The sequence below is a fragment of the Porcisia hertigi genome, chromosome 3 (assembly GCF_017918235.1).
Source record: "Porcisia hertigi strain C119 chromosome 3, whole genome shotgun sequence".
NCBI lineage: Eukaryota > Euglenozoa > Kinetoplastea > Trypanosomatida > Trypanosomatidae > Porcisia > Porcisia hertigi.
In genome coordinates, this window is record NC_090562.1 from 42950 (window position 1) to 56296 (window position 13347).

The 13347-nt window shown below is 58.3% G+C and overlaps 5 protein-coding genes across 5 annotated transcripts; all 5 read left to right on the top strand.

Moving 5' to 3' along the window:
* Positions 1-232: 232 nt before the first annotated feature.
* Positions 233-2836, top strand: JKF63_07701 (uncharacterized protein; the record flags this gene model as incomplete). The annotated part of the gene is made up of 1 exon (XM_067903632.1): positions 233-2836. The coding sequence occupies one exon, from the start codon at positions 233-235 to the stop codon at positions 2834-2836; it is 2604 nt and encodes an 867-aa protein (XP_067759832.1).
* A 1026-nt stretch (positions 2837-3862) lies between these two features.
* JKF63_07702 (uncharacterized protein) lies at positions 3863-6664 on the top strand (the record flags this gene model as incomplete). The annotated part of the gene is made up of 1 exon (XM_067903633.1): positions 3863-6664. One exon carries the CDS (start codon positions 3863-3865, stop codon positions 6662-6664), a length of 2802 nt encoding a protein of 933 aa, XP_067759833.1.
* A 2302-nt stretch (positions 6665-8966) lies between these two features.
* JKF63_07703 (uncharacterized protein) lies at positions 8967-9521 on the top strand (the record flags this gene model as incomplete). The annotated part of the gene is made up of 1 exon (XM_067903634.1): positions 8967-9521. The coding sequence occupies one exon, from the start codon at positions 8967-8969 to the stop codon at positions 9519-9521; it is 555 nt and encodes a 184-aa protein (XP_067759834.1).
* Positions 9522-10554: 1033 nt separating this feature from the next.
* JKF63_07704 (uncharacterized protein) lies at positions 10555-10974 on the top strand (the record flags this gene model as incomplete). Its single annotated transcript, XM_067903635.1, has 1 exon — positions 10555-10974. The coding sequence occupies one exon, from the start codon at positions 10555-10557 to the stop codon at positions 10972-10974; it is 420 nt and encodes a 139-aa protein (XP_067759835.1).
* A 1353-nt stretch (positions 10975-12327) lies between these two features.
* On the top strand, positions 12328-13263 carry JKF63_07705 (uncharacterized protein; the record flags this gene model as incomplete). The annotated part of the gene is made up of 1 exon (XM_067903636.1): positions 12328-13263. One exon carries the CDS (start codon positions 12328-12330, stop codon positions 13261-13263), a length of 936 nt encoding a protein of 311 aa, XP_067759836.1.
* Positions 13264-13347: the final 84 nt, after the last annotated feature.

Below are 13347 nucleotides of genomic sequence, written 5' to 3' on the forward strand. Positions count from 1 at the left end.
CACTCCCTCAACCCCCGTTTTTTTTCCCCATCACCCTTTCCTCTTTCTCTAAGCGCACTCGCGCAATCCTCGACTCTCTGTCCTCCGCGGTGGCTAGTCTGAGAAGGGCATGCGTCACAGCTCGTCACGTAGCCGCCACCACCACCACCCCTCCCCGTCGCTTGTGCGTGAGAAGCGCATAATTTACTCATTCTTTCGCAGATACGCACGTACATGAGCATAGAGATAGAAGATGACCACGATCGTGATTGGGCGCAAGGAGCTTTTCTCCTTCGCGGAGCGCCACAGCTCACGTCACCTGAGCGACTATAGCAGCTTGGCAGATGGCGAGGTGCTCTGCTGCCTTTTCAACCTCGTCTTCCCTGACCTTCGCATTCGCCCAGCAGCAGCTCAGACGCACTCCTGTACGCAGCGGGCGCACATCAACTGGGAGCAGCTTTTCCGCCGCTTTGGGGGGCTACACATCCCGCTGCCGTTCCTGAACCCCACCGCCCTTCGAGAAGGCAGCGCCGAGTGCGGTTTCAGTACGCTCGTTCTTTTCTACTTTTTTCATCATCTCTCGAAGCGGGCGGACTTCTCGGCTGAGTTCGCGCTCGACGTATCTGAGGATGTGACTGCTTATCTACAATCGACCGACTGCATCGCTACCCTGTTGCTGGGGAACGCCCTGCAATGGGCAGCGGTGCCGGATTCACTGGCACAGACGCTGCGGGTGCACCCAGTCTTCCACGTAACTGAAGAGGCGAGGGCGGCTCAGGAGGAAGAGGCTGCACGCATCTACCGCTCGGCGTTTGTGCGGCGGCGTACAGGCACCGCCAACAGTATCCACAACCTCCCTACGACACGACGTGCGCTCCCACGCACCGCGGTGCGGGAGTCGGGTATGCGAGTCCCAAGTAGCATGAAGGCGGTATCATCATCATCATTCCCCGCTGCGTCGTCATCTACGCTGAGTGCAAAGGAAGCGGCGGCGTCTCGCATCCTGGGGTCTCTACCTAACCACGGACTGACACAGTCCTTTCGCTCCTCTACAGCCAGGCGGTTAAGCAGCGACGATGAAGACTCGTCTCTAGGCCTCAGCGGACTTCAACACCGATGCAACTCCGAGGCGCACACGCAGAATGCCAAGGCCTGTGGCTCATCGAGGCGAGAGGCACCGCAGCAGCGTAGCTCTTCGCTGCCTAGTGTGGTGTCGGTACACTCATCTGTGGACTCCCATTGCTCTACAGCTGCTCCTTTGTCCATCCAGGCTCCGGACACCGCAGCCGCTGCTGTCGTGCAGCCGCCTCATGTGTGGAATCGCTCTGTCTCCTCTCTGAGCAGCCCCACAGCGTCCCAGGCGTCGGCGGTGTCTTCCTCTCGCGCACGCGACGCAGCACTCGAGGTTGCCCTCCAGTCAAAGGAGGCGGAGTGCGAGTCGCTCCAGATGCAGGTGGCGCAGCTGCTGACCCTTCTCGCCAGTACCCGCGCCGCGGTGACGGCCTCGCCTGCCACCAACGGCGAGAGCCACGTGCTTAGTCCCAGTCAGCCTACAGCGGCAGCGGCGCCGGTATCGAAGCAGGGGGGCTACACACTGGGTGGTGGATCAACAGAAGGTCAGCAACAGCATTGGTCGGACCGTATCGAGGGGTTGGGGACACAGCTACGTGTCGACCGCGAGGCCCGCGTCGAGGGGCGAGCGCCATCGGCACCCTCTCCTCCAGCAGCAGCAGCAGCAGCAGCACCTGCGCCCTCGCCACCATCAGGAGTCGTCGTCGACAGAAGTGCGCTTGAAGCGGAGATCGAGGCATTGACGTCGGACATCGTTGACGAGGAAACGGGAACCTCCGTCGTGGATGTGCACCAGAAGGCAAACCTGCTTCACTGCCTCTTGCTAGAGCATCTGCAGGAGTCTCCACGCAATCGCAAGCAGATGCAGCAGTGGCTGTGGTCCATTGTGGCAGCGCACCATACAATGGAAGGTAGGCTGATGGCCGCTGTGGATTTGCTGCGCCTGTGGAGCAGTACGCTCCCACTTGCTGGCAGTTGTCATGTGGGCGACACTTCAAACCTCCCCGTCGCTAACAAAGAGGCGCCCGCAGTGACACGGAGACGTCTGTCGACGGCCGCGGCTCTTTCACCTGCCGCCTCACCCGTCAGCGTCTCCGACACCACTGACCCTCAACTCATCGACCACACAAGGATGAGAGCGTTGCGTAGCGCTCACTATACGGAGCTTGAAAGCCTTCATGCACGGGAACACCAGCTGGCGGCAGCGCTGCAGGCAATGAAGGCGCGAAACGTGCTGATTGTGCAGCGGGCAGTGCGGCGGGAGCGACTGTGGAAGTCCCTTTGCGCGTCGGTGTACGGAGCGGAGCAGGCTTCCTACGCTATCACGGAATGTCGAACAGCCGAGGAGGTTGAGGAGCGACTACGGCTGCGGGAGGAGCACTACGGTGTCGTGGAGGCGCTCACGCAGCAGCTGGTGGAGGAAGGTCTGCACGAGGAAACAACGTATCCGAAGGGGTGCGAAAGAGAGGGCGCATCAGAACCCTCCTCAGCCTGCACGTCACTCCAGACGCTCGTCGCGCAGCTACAGGAAGAGCGCTCGAGTCTGCTAGGCGACGTGGCGCGTCTGCATGATGTTCTGGCAGCACTGCAAGCGCAGAAAGGTAGCACCGCGTCGGGTGATTTAGTGGGCGCACCGAAAGAGACACCGGGCCTGGCTATGCATCCAAGTGCGACGGCTGCGCCGCTCTTTGACGGTCTCCATAGAAAGTCCGCCACGGTTGCAGATGGGAACGCCGGGGGCACGAGCACCATCTGTGACGAGATGAATCTATGGAAGACGTGTTGAAGGCGTGGTCTGACTAGCGCACCCCGGAGCTTCACTTCGCCTTTGCAGCACCGGAGGGCAGAAGAAGGGCTCTTGGTGTAAGGAGGGCTGCTGTTGGAGGGGTGGGGTACCGATAGTTGCAGATGAGGAAGAGGGGGGAGGGGGAGGCGGGAGGCGGGAGGCAGCCGAACACCTACACAAGCGACACTGTTTACTCTCACATCTCTCCCCCTTCCCATTTCACCGCGAGTCTTTACGTCAAGTGGAGCGTAGGCCTTGTAATGCGTTATCGCTCCTTCTCTGAGAGTCTACGTGGCACCATTGTTCCCCCCCCCCACTTCCAATAGATGGCATTGTCTCTATTTTAATGGGTGTACACCATTCATCGAAGTCTTCTTGATTTGACCAACCAGCGCCGATTGCTTCTGCTCCACGCATTATTCCTTTTCAAGAGGCCGCCACCATCTCAGTCTATCATCGGTCTCTGCGTGCCTGCTGAAGCCCTGCGTTGTGTGCTGTTAGGTACTCTCATCCCCCCCCTCCCCATTTGGATCCATGCCGCTCATCAAAGCGTCTGTGCTCCTATGGATACGCGTGGATTGCAGCGTTCGACTTCACTGGACCTCCCCTCCCCTCCCTCCTGATGACCCAGTACACACCATTTTTTGCTCTTATCATCATGCGACCTTGTTTCTCCTTTCCCCTTTGTTCGCCCCTCCCCCCCCCCCGTCGGTAGGCTCCGTTGCACACGACACACCTAGCAAGGCAAGAGCCCATTAAGTGACGGTCACAAAGACAGTCGCACAGGTGGGTGGGTGGGTGGCTGCTTTGTGTGCGGGTGTGCCACTCCCCTTCTGGATGTCTGTTTGCAGATGTACAATAGGACTGTTTTGCGCACCGATCAGTCCTCTTTTGTACTACCCCTTCCTCCCTCCCTTCCACCCCCTCCCTCCCTCCATCCCTCTCTCCCTCCCTCCCTCCCTTCCCAGTCTGTAACGAACAAGAAGAACTCGGCATGGTGACACCCGCACTGAAATGAGTGCGTCAATGATGGCCAGCAGCAGCCGGGCCTCTGGGGGGTCGGAGGAGGTCGAGGTCTCTGGCCGCGGCCGCGGCATTCGAGTTATCGACCTTCCCGCCGTCTTCTCTACACCCGAAGAGCGTGAGATGCTCTGTGTCATTACCGCCTTTGACCTTTCTCGCAATGAGCTCGAGGAGCTGACGAACCTACAGCCGCTTCGCTCCCTCACTCGCCTCAACGTGAGCTACAACCGCATCTCCTTTGTTGATGGACTGCCTCTTCGTTTGACGCAGCTGAACCTGGCGCATAACAAGCTCGAGCACCTCGATCAAGTCGGAGAGCTGCTACACCTGCGGGAGTTGGATGTGAGCTTCAATCGACTCTCAAGTCTCGCTGGACTGCACCCGCGCGTTCCGCTGGAGGTACTGCGCGCCGACGACAACCGCATCGACAGCACGTTTGGGTTGAAGGAGATGCGCTCCTTGTGTGTTGTATCTTTGAGCAACAACTACGTTGAGAGCTTAGACGAGCTCATGTTTGTGTCCACTACGCCTTCCCTGCAGCTGCTGAACTTGGTGGGCAACCCAGTCACACGTGCACGGCAGTATCGGCAAACACTGGCAGAGCTGCAGCCTCATCTCGTTTCGCTGGATGGTCTACCGTTGACGCGTCCCAGCGACCACGAGAAGGCCGTGCATTCGCCTCGAGTGAACGGCAGCGGTGCCCCCTTGGCTACAGTCCACGCGTCTCCACCTTTGGCGACACCGAGAAGGATGACGACGGCAAGGTCACCGCGCGCGACCTCTCGGGCCTCGTCTGACTCGTTGAGAAAATCGCTTGCTGCTGTCAAGACCCTGGAGACACGCTCCGCAGCGGTGATGAGCCCTGCCAAGAGTATCAACGCGTCGTCATCGCACCGTGGAGGGGGCCGCAGCTGCAGCTCGGCGCGCGCATCTATCGAGGCCTCATCGATTTCCCTGGATGACTCTCCCAATGCGCATCCTCGTGATCAGCCACCGCGGCCAGCAAGGCGGCCCACGACAGGTCCGATATCGCCCCCCCTCCGTCAGCCTGTGGAGGCGGTCCCACGTGCACATCCTTCAGGCGCTCGATGCGCTACTGCAGAGCCCCACCGCCATCATTCCGCGCCCGCAGAACTACCACTGGCACCCCGCGAATCACCTGCTGGTGGAGCGCAGCATACTAGAGACGCGCATGACGCCAGCGATTATGTGGGGGCTGCCGTGGAGGATTCTCAGGTTGGCCGCCGATCGGCTGACGCCTCTCTGCGCACTCCAGAGCAGGGCAGTCGGCAAGTCGGGTATGCCTCACTGCATTACACTCCCGCCAAAGGAAGCTCAGCAGATTGCCCCCGCAGCGGTGGGCGCGGCCGCTCTTTTCTCTCACCTGCCTTACCGCAGCGCACTGTGGCATTGCAGCAGGACCTCGACTCTACCATCGCTAAGCTACATGACAGCCTCGTCGCGAAGGAGCAACTAGAGAAGGAGTGTCAGGCGTTACGACAGGCTTGCAAGCGTGCTGAAGGGCACCTGACTGAAGCCCGGCGTGTGATTTCACAGCAGTTGGCGGAGCTGTCGCAGCTGAGACTCGAGCGCGATGCTCTGCGCCAAAGTGAGGGGGCCGCGCTTGAGCGTCTCGAGAAGGAAAAACGAGCAGCCCGCACGCGCGCCTCGCACCACAGTGAAGAGGTCGCGACGCTGCAGGCGCAATACGAGCGCATGAAGACATTCTATGAGACCCAGCTTGCCGACACGAGGCGTGAGCTGGCGGCAGAGCGGGCTCGTCTTCTGCGACGTAGGAACAGCAACAATGGTGGTGGTGGTGGCAGTGGCGGCAGTGGCGAGGAGCAAAAAGCAATTCCTAAAGCGAGGGGCGGTGTGGCGGGGAGAAGCCCAAAATTGCCGCTCCGTGACGAGGGACAGTGCACACACGCAACTGCGGGGAGCCATAGGGGTAAGGTCGGTGCAGCGGTTCCTGCGAGTCCCGCGCGCTCCCTGTCGCCAATGTCTCGCTCAGCTCTTTCCTCTCCTGCTGAAACGGCAGTTCATGACCGCAGCGTGACGACCCCTTCGACAGACACGGTAGCGCAGCAGCTCACCTCGTGGCTGTATGCCAGCCTCACAGGCGACGAGCACCCAGCGGAGGGCGAAAAACATGTGAGCGGCACGGTTGCTCTGGGCGAGTTGCGCCGATCCTTGCTCCGTGATGCGCCCAAGTCGACGACAACGGAAAGTCGGGATAGTCGGCCACCGCCGCAGGGGTCAAGTGATTCTGCGGAGGACGGCGTGGTAACGGCAGCCACGGCTGCGCGGCGCATTCTCCAGGCGTTCATCGCGCAACACACTGCTGAGCCAACGAGACCTGCGCCGCGGGCTTTCTTCGACGACGCGCGTGCTCAGAGCCCGGCTGTTCGGGTGGCTCCAGTGGGTGCACCAACGGAAGTGGACGCCGACGGTGGTGCTCTGTTGCAGATGGCTGAGTTGGAAAAGTGTGAGGGTGGTGAAACAGCGGCGGTGTGCCCCCTCCCCCCACAGCTCCCCTCGCCGGCTCGATGTCGTTCACCTCCGCCCGCAGACCACATCTCGTTGGACGAGGACGACGACCACGATGTTGACTCTGACGCGGATGTGACGGTGGTGATTACGCCACCCGCATTCCTTTCTGCCCCAGACAAGGAGGATCGCGTAGCCGCGGCGGATCTGCCTGCGCCTCCCCAGCCACCTCTACTTCCACACGACGAGCGTGTAAACGCGGCGAGGGCGTTGTTGAAAGGGATGGAGTCGTTGTTCGACACCCCAGTTGCGTAGTTGGGTAAAACGAGCTGAGCAGCCGCTGTGCGTCAGATGGGGGGGGGGGTCCCCCATGTGATTACGACGTAGTTGTCGAGCTCCCGAATATGTGGACGCGGGGACACTGGTGGTGTTTGGTGGATGTCTCATTCAAAGAGAAAAATGGGGTTCAGACATCCTCCGCATAGAAGAAATGTTTGCCTATGTAAACACATAGAAGAGGAGAGGGTGAGCGCAGCAACACTCCGGACGTATCGCAGGCGTCAAGGAACTGCAGGTCAAGACATTTTTTTATCTCCGGGAGCGTTCCTGACGGCTGTTGCTCAACGAGAGTAGACAGAGTAGAGATGGATGTCTTTGTCTCGCTACGAACCGGTGGTGCATCATAACTGGAGAGGTCAGAGGCGTGCAAAATGCCGGATGGGGTGGGTGAGGGGTGGGGGCAGGTGGCCCCTCTTCCGCTCCTGTGCGTGTCTTTGTTTTTTTCCATCTTTTTTTTTTTGCAGCGTGCGGCCTTCGTTTTCGTTTGTTTGTTTGTTCTGGTGTTTTTTTTTTCACATCACACAAAATGACGCGATGTGTGTTCGATCACTCTTTCTCTTATGTCGAAGGTGCCACCAAGCACTTTTATGTACGCCCACGCAGCTGCAGCGCACTTGTCTCTGCTGCAGCACGAGTTGATTCGTGAGTGTGTCTCCGATAAACTGTGATCTGCGCCCGAGTCCGGAGCACGTAGCTCACTTGCGGCCCTCCCACTTTTCTTTCCGATGTGTCGCATACACCCCGTGTGGTCGGCACCACATGAACCCGGCTGAATAGCACGCCTTGATCCAACCAGAGCGCGTTGTATGGTCCTGCTCGTGGGCAGAGACGGTGGCGCCTTACGGATGAGTGACGGGGGGGAGAGGGGGGGGGGAGGGGTCGGTCGGGGTGCACGTCGGATGAACTCAAGCAATATATGGCGGGAAACTCGCGTAAAGGTTCTCTGTGGCCTCGTGTGCTGTCCAGACGTCATGGTCCTCTTGCAGTATTGTCAAGTCACTGGGCGTTTTTTTACCGAGATGTGAAGACACTCTTTTTTGACGCCGTGAAGACTCGATGGTTCACTACAAGGGTGACCTCCTGATGCTTCCGTTATCTGTGCCTCTCACCCGCCTGCCTGCTTGTGCGTGCGGTGTGTGTGTGTGTGTGTGTGTGTGTTCTCCCATAGCCTACACCCGCATGCGCTGCCACGAGTGAGACGCTGCTCTGGGCATTTGGCCTCGAGGGCATTTCACGTGCTCCGAGGCCTGCACATCTTTGATAGGATTGCAGATCTGTGAAGCAGAAGTGATGTGTGTACACACGTGTATAAAAAGGTTCCGGCCCATCGTTCTGAGGCGACCATTGAAGGGGGCAGTGATGCGCATCGGACGGCAAGTGCCCCTGCAGAGCGAGTGAGGCCTGTGCAGTCAAGTCACCGGGTGCCTGTTCTTCTCGTGCAAAGGGCTCTACCAAACAGGGTCGAGCGATTCGAGAATCACGCACAGCGTGTCGGGGCATGAGATGGTGGACTGGCCACTTCGTTCGTGGGGGGGGGGGGGGGGGTGGGTGGGGGAGTTCCACGACCCCAAAAGTAACGTAGGGTGCAGACGAGTCTGCCCCCCCCCCCCCCCCCCCCCCACACACACTTTGGACACTGTCAGACACCCGCTGCTTCACAAATACAAACTATGAATCGGTACCCAGCGCGGAGCTGGGCGAGGACAGGAAGCTGTCCTCTCTCAAGTACCGCATCCTTGTTCTTCGCTGGGGGACGGTTGCCGCGAAGCGGGTCTTGTCGCATCGTTCAGCGTGATGTAACGCGGCATCAGCCCGAGGCGGTGCATGCTACCAACTGCTGTGATCTCTTCTCTCCTTTGGACTTGTTCGGGTCTTTATCTCACACCTTATCCTCAAACGTGCGTGCCGCCAACTCGATATGGACGACAGATGGGCGTTGTGGCGCCAATCGCACAACTCTGCTAGCCAATGTCTCTTTTCTCGTCTCTCCCCTCATCGATTTTTCTCTTGTGTACCGTGTGTGGAGGCCACTACAACGCCCCCTCCCCTCCCCAAACGCACACACACACACACACACTCCGCCCAGGACTTTCGGCCGCGGGCACGTCTCCTCTTATATGGATGTAAAGTCGTACTTTCTGCCTCTCCCATTTGCCCACTTCTCTACCCCTCACACCCTCACAAAGTTCTTTCGCACCTCCACACACCGAGGAGCACGCCCCCCTCCCTCCCTCCCTCCCTCCCTCCCCCCGACTCCATCACCCATCGAGGTAGTCGTATGACAATGTCTGTTCCGTACCAGGAGAAGACCTTCCCCGAGCTGAAGGGACTTCACATCCGTTCCATGAACGACTCGCGCTTGTGTGAACGGATCAAAGTCTTAGATCGCTACTGCTTCCCCGTGAAGTACACCGAGAATTACTATAACCAATATATCCGGTATAGCTTTCACAAATACAACCAACTAGCCTTTTATCACGACATCCTCGTGGGCTCGATCACGTGTCGTCTAGAGGAGACAGATACGGAAGGCGAGTACAATCTTTACATAATGACCCTTGGTGTCCTAGAGGCGTACCGCCATCTGCGCATCGGCTCCAGATTGCTGCAGATGATTCTGTCGGCGGTCCACAACGAAACCCAAACCCGTATTGTGGCTGTCTTGCTGCATGTTCAGGTCGGATCCACCGCTCTGAAGTTCTACAGCGCCTTTGACTTCAAGGAAGTGGAACGCCTGGAGAACTACTACAAGAACCTCGACGAGCCCAACGCCATTCTGATGCGCCGCGTTGTGCCGCAGCCTCATCTCGAGCATCGCAAGAAGGCTAAGTAATCACTCCAAGCCGTGCGTTTGTGTGTGTGTGTGTGTAAAGCCACTGATGGCATCGTCGGTTTGCACGTTCATTGGTATTGACATTTTAAGGGATCGTAGACAATGAGCTTGCTGCGTGCGACCCTGTTCTGGTCGGAGTGTCTGTGGCTGTCCCCGACGCTGCTGCATCTGGACAGTACGTGCGAAGGAGTGACCACGACGCACACACACACACCAAAAAAAAAGGGCGGCGCCTTCTCCCCTCCCTCCCTTCTTTCTTTTCTCGTTGAATGCACGCCTTGTGAGGACATTGCAACACGTTGCGAACACGCTAGAGGAGAAGGGGGGAGAGGGGGTGAGACCCGATGACAAGCACAGGGACACAAAGTTCCTTTTTTTTCTGACAGGCACCCCAAACGCCGGATCCTTGAGTAAATCTCATGAATAATAACAAAAAAATAGATGACGTGCTGCTGTGCACCCCCCCGTTCCCGTTCTCTCTCTCTTCACCCTCCTGTCATGTGTTTGTCGCTAGTAGAATCTTTTTTTCATACGCTTAGCCTGCTCTTCCTTTGTAATAATGTTTTTGTTTTGCTTTGTTTTTTTTTTTGGGGGGGGGGGGAGGAAGGGAGGGGGAGAGAGAGGGCGTGAGGGAGACTAACAATACTATGAGGCACACACCCCGGATTCATGAGTGTGTACACGGAATGGACTTCGTTGCCGAGCGTTTTTTCCTCCAGACGGTGATGTGCTCGCGCTATCACGTTCTCACTCCAGTCAACTCTCTCTCCCCTCTCTCTCTTAAAAGGTGCGTGGCCCACCGTACTCCTCTATACACACCGCCCTCTCAGTCCTCTTTGTACTTTTCCTCTTCCCCTCCCTCTCTTCTCCATCGCTGCTCTCTCTCTCTCAAATGATTCAAGTCAACTGTCCACACCCATTGCCTGCTCGACCGCTTCCTTGCGTCGTCATCAATCACTCAACCCCAAACGCATTCCCCTTCCCCCCTCCCCTCCCCCCCCCCCCCACACACGCACACACACAAAAAAAACAAATGCCCTATTATTCCTCCGGGGAGGGTCGAGACTCGTTCATCACGGGGATCCGCCCTGGTGGGCGGTATGGTGTGCTGCACGATGTAGAGAAGCGCCGCGACAACTTGCCAGCGCACATATTCCATTACATCAAAAATGACGTGCTGCGCGAGGAGCGCGTGCGCTCTAATGAAGAGGAGGCGCGTGCCCGCATTCGCGTCGAGATGTTTTCCCGGAAGTGCGGCCATCATGCGCGCAACAGCGCCATTGCGTCAGCTGGCAGCCATGGGGGCTCTGAACAGTCGGCAGCCATGTCTCAGCTCGAGCGTGCGGCGGAGGTGCGAGAGCGGCGCGCTGCCTTGCTGGAACTCTACCAGCGCGATCGAGAGGAGTGGGATATGCTCCTCGGTGAGCGCGGACTCGCTGCACATCGTGGGTAGTGGAGGTGGCGATCACGTGACGATGACGTCACCACCACCGCCTCATCATCATCACTCCGGCCCTACCACATGTAAGCGGACTGGGAAGAAGAAAGGTGTCATGGTGCGTGGTCCTCAGGGCCATCTCTTGCACGCACACTCACAATCCTTTATTTTATGCCTTCCCCCCCCCCTCCCTGTACTCCCTATCAAAGCGTCTGTGATGTGGGCACGCCTTGTCGTGATTGCTGTGTGTTTTGCAAGCAAGTGCGAAAGATTTCGTGGAGGGAGAGAGCGAGAGGAAAGGCCTTGTAGACAACGACTTGGCGCCTCGGTCTCCTGTCATGCCATTGTCGTCCACCCCCACCCCTCTCCCGCTTGCTGCCTTTTTTTTTTGGTTGTTGCTCTCTTGTAGGAGTGTGTGTGTGTGTGTGTGTGTGTCAACTGCAGCGCCCTCCCTCCCCTTTCCATGTTTCTGCTTGGCCCCCACCCCTTACCTCCCCCTTCCCTGTCCTGCTGCCAGTGTTGCTTACAACACATGTAGATTATTGTTCTCTTTTTTTATTCAGTGGGCTGGGTGGGTGGGTGGGTGGGGGGGGGTGTAGAGGAAGACTCGGTACAGTAGAGTTATGTGTACCTCACGTGTTGTTGGTGCGGCAACATACCCGCGCAAACGAACACGCGCACACGGGGGAGGCCAGCGCTTACCTACAAGTCCCCTCCCTCCCTCTCTCCTTCCTCTGTCTCCGCATCTCCGGCGATCAGGACGAGACCCAACCAACACGGACCTCTCAACTTGGCTAACTGTGCGCTTCTGCGCGTGACGACCGCGCGGCATCGTGTATTGACCGAGAAGAGGAGGGAAAGTGGGGGGGGGGGGCACACTTATATGTTTCTCCTCACCTCTTCGTCGTTGTTGTGTTGCCGAACGAACTCCCTCAGGTGTCACCCTTGCGTGTGTGCGTAGGTGTGTCTCTTCTCGCACCACCCTGGAAGTCTACGCTTTGTCGTGACTCCCATCACGTCGCACTACTTTGCGTTCATACGTGGCATCGTCTCCCATGAGCCTGCGCTCCCAATGCCGCCGATACGTCTCCCCGTCTCTCTTCTCTCCCCGACTACTCCGTTCTGCCTCCTTTTTTTCTTCTTTGTTCTCCTTGCTTAACCTCCACTTGGTGCGTCTCTCCGGTCACTCGGCGCAGCAGCCAAAGAGGCGATCACGAAGCGCGCACGCGTTTTTGTTTCACTGCGGGGGTTGGTGGTGGGTTGGGGGGTGGTGAGTGGTGGTGGTGGTGATGATCGTGTTCTGATCACCTCGCACCCTTTTTATACACAACGCGTTTTACTCTCAACAGTTCTTTTAGCTCCGAGACCATGGCCGCACCAGCGTCGCACTACACTTTTGCGAATTTGAAGACACTGGGGCTGTGCGCCCCGCAGGTCGCCCTCTCCCGTCAGCCCCGACTCCGCCCACACGTTGGCAACGTGAATGGCCTTACGTACCCACTGCCGTACTACGCCATGTGGCGCGGCAACCACAACAAGTACACTTACAACCAAGCAACACCGGCACGATGGGGTGAAGGGAGCACAAACACCTTGCACCACCAACACTACGCACACGCCAAGTGTCCCACCGACTACGGTCGCGGCGGCCGCGAGTTCCAGTTTCTCTCCGTGCAGCGTGGCAAGCTCAAGCGCAAGCCACTGCCGGCGGTCCAGTACGTCAACCCGAATTCGAAGCCGCACTGGGTTTTCAAATCGTGGCACAACCCCCTCTCGGCGCCGAGCATGTGGGAGAGGGAGGTTCAGTATCCGGAGCACACGCCGGAGCACACGGGTGCAAAGAGGCCTCTCGCAGTGGTGGCCCCCAAGACGGGCCATAAACATCTCTTCCTGATGCATATGGAGAAGGTGACTGTGACAGTGTCGCCGCTGCTCTTCGGCTACGGCCACACTCTGCAGAAGGCGGCCCTCGACTTCTACCGCCGCGGCCTCAGCGCTCGCTCGCCGTTCCCGAACGACAAGATTTTTCTCTACTACTCCATTGATCACATCACCCCGAAGATTGAGGTGACGTGGCTGGACGGTAGCGTCTACGTGCCGCCGCTGATCGAGGGCGTCACTGCACAAGATCTGATCCAGATGGTGATGGAGCAGGCCTGGCTAGCAGCGGACCGGATGAGTGCTGCGGGTCGCGTGTTGAACCCAATCGCCATCGACGACTACAAGTGGGATCAGTTGATTGCATTCAAGAAGAAGCGGGCGAAGGGTGCTGAGGCGGCAAAGGGGGGTTCTAAGAAGAAGTGATGTGAGTGCCTTTACCCCTCTCCCGGGGCGAGGAACATGAGAGGAAGGGTGGGGCTGTCACGGCTCTTGTATCCATTCTAAAAG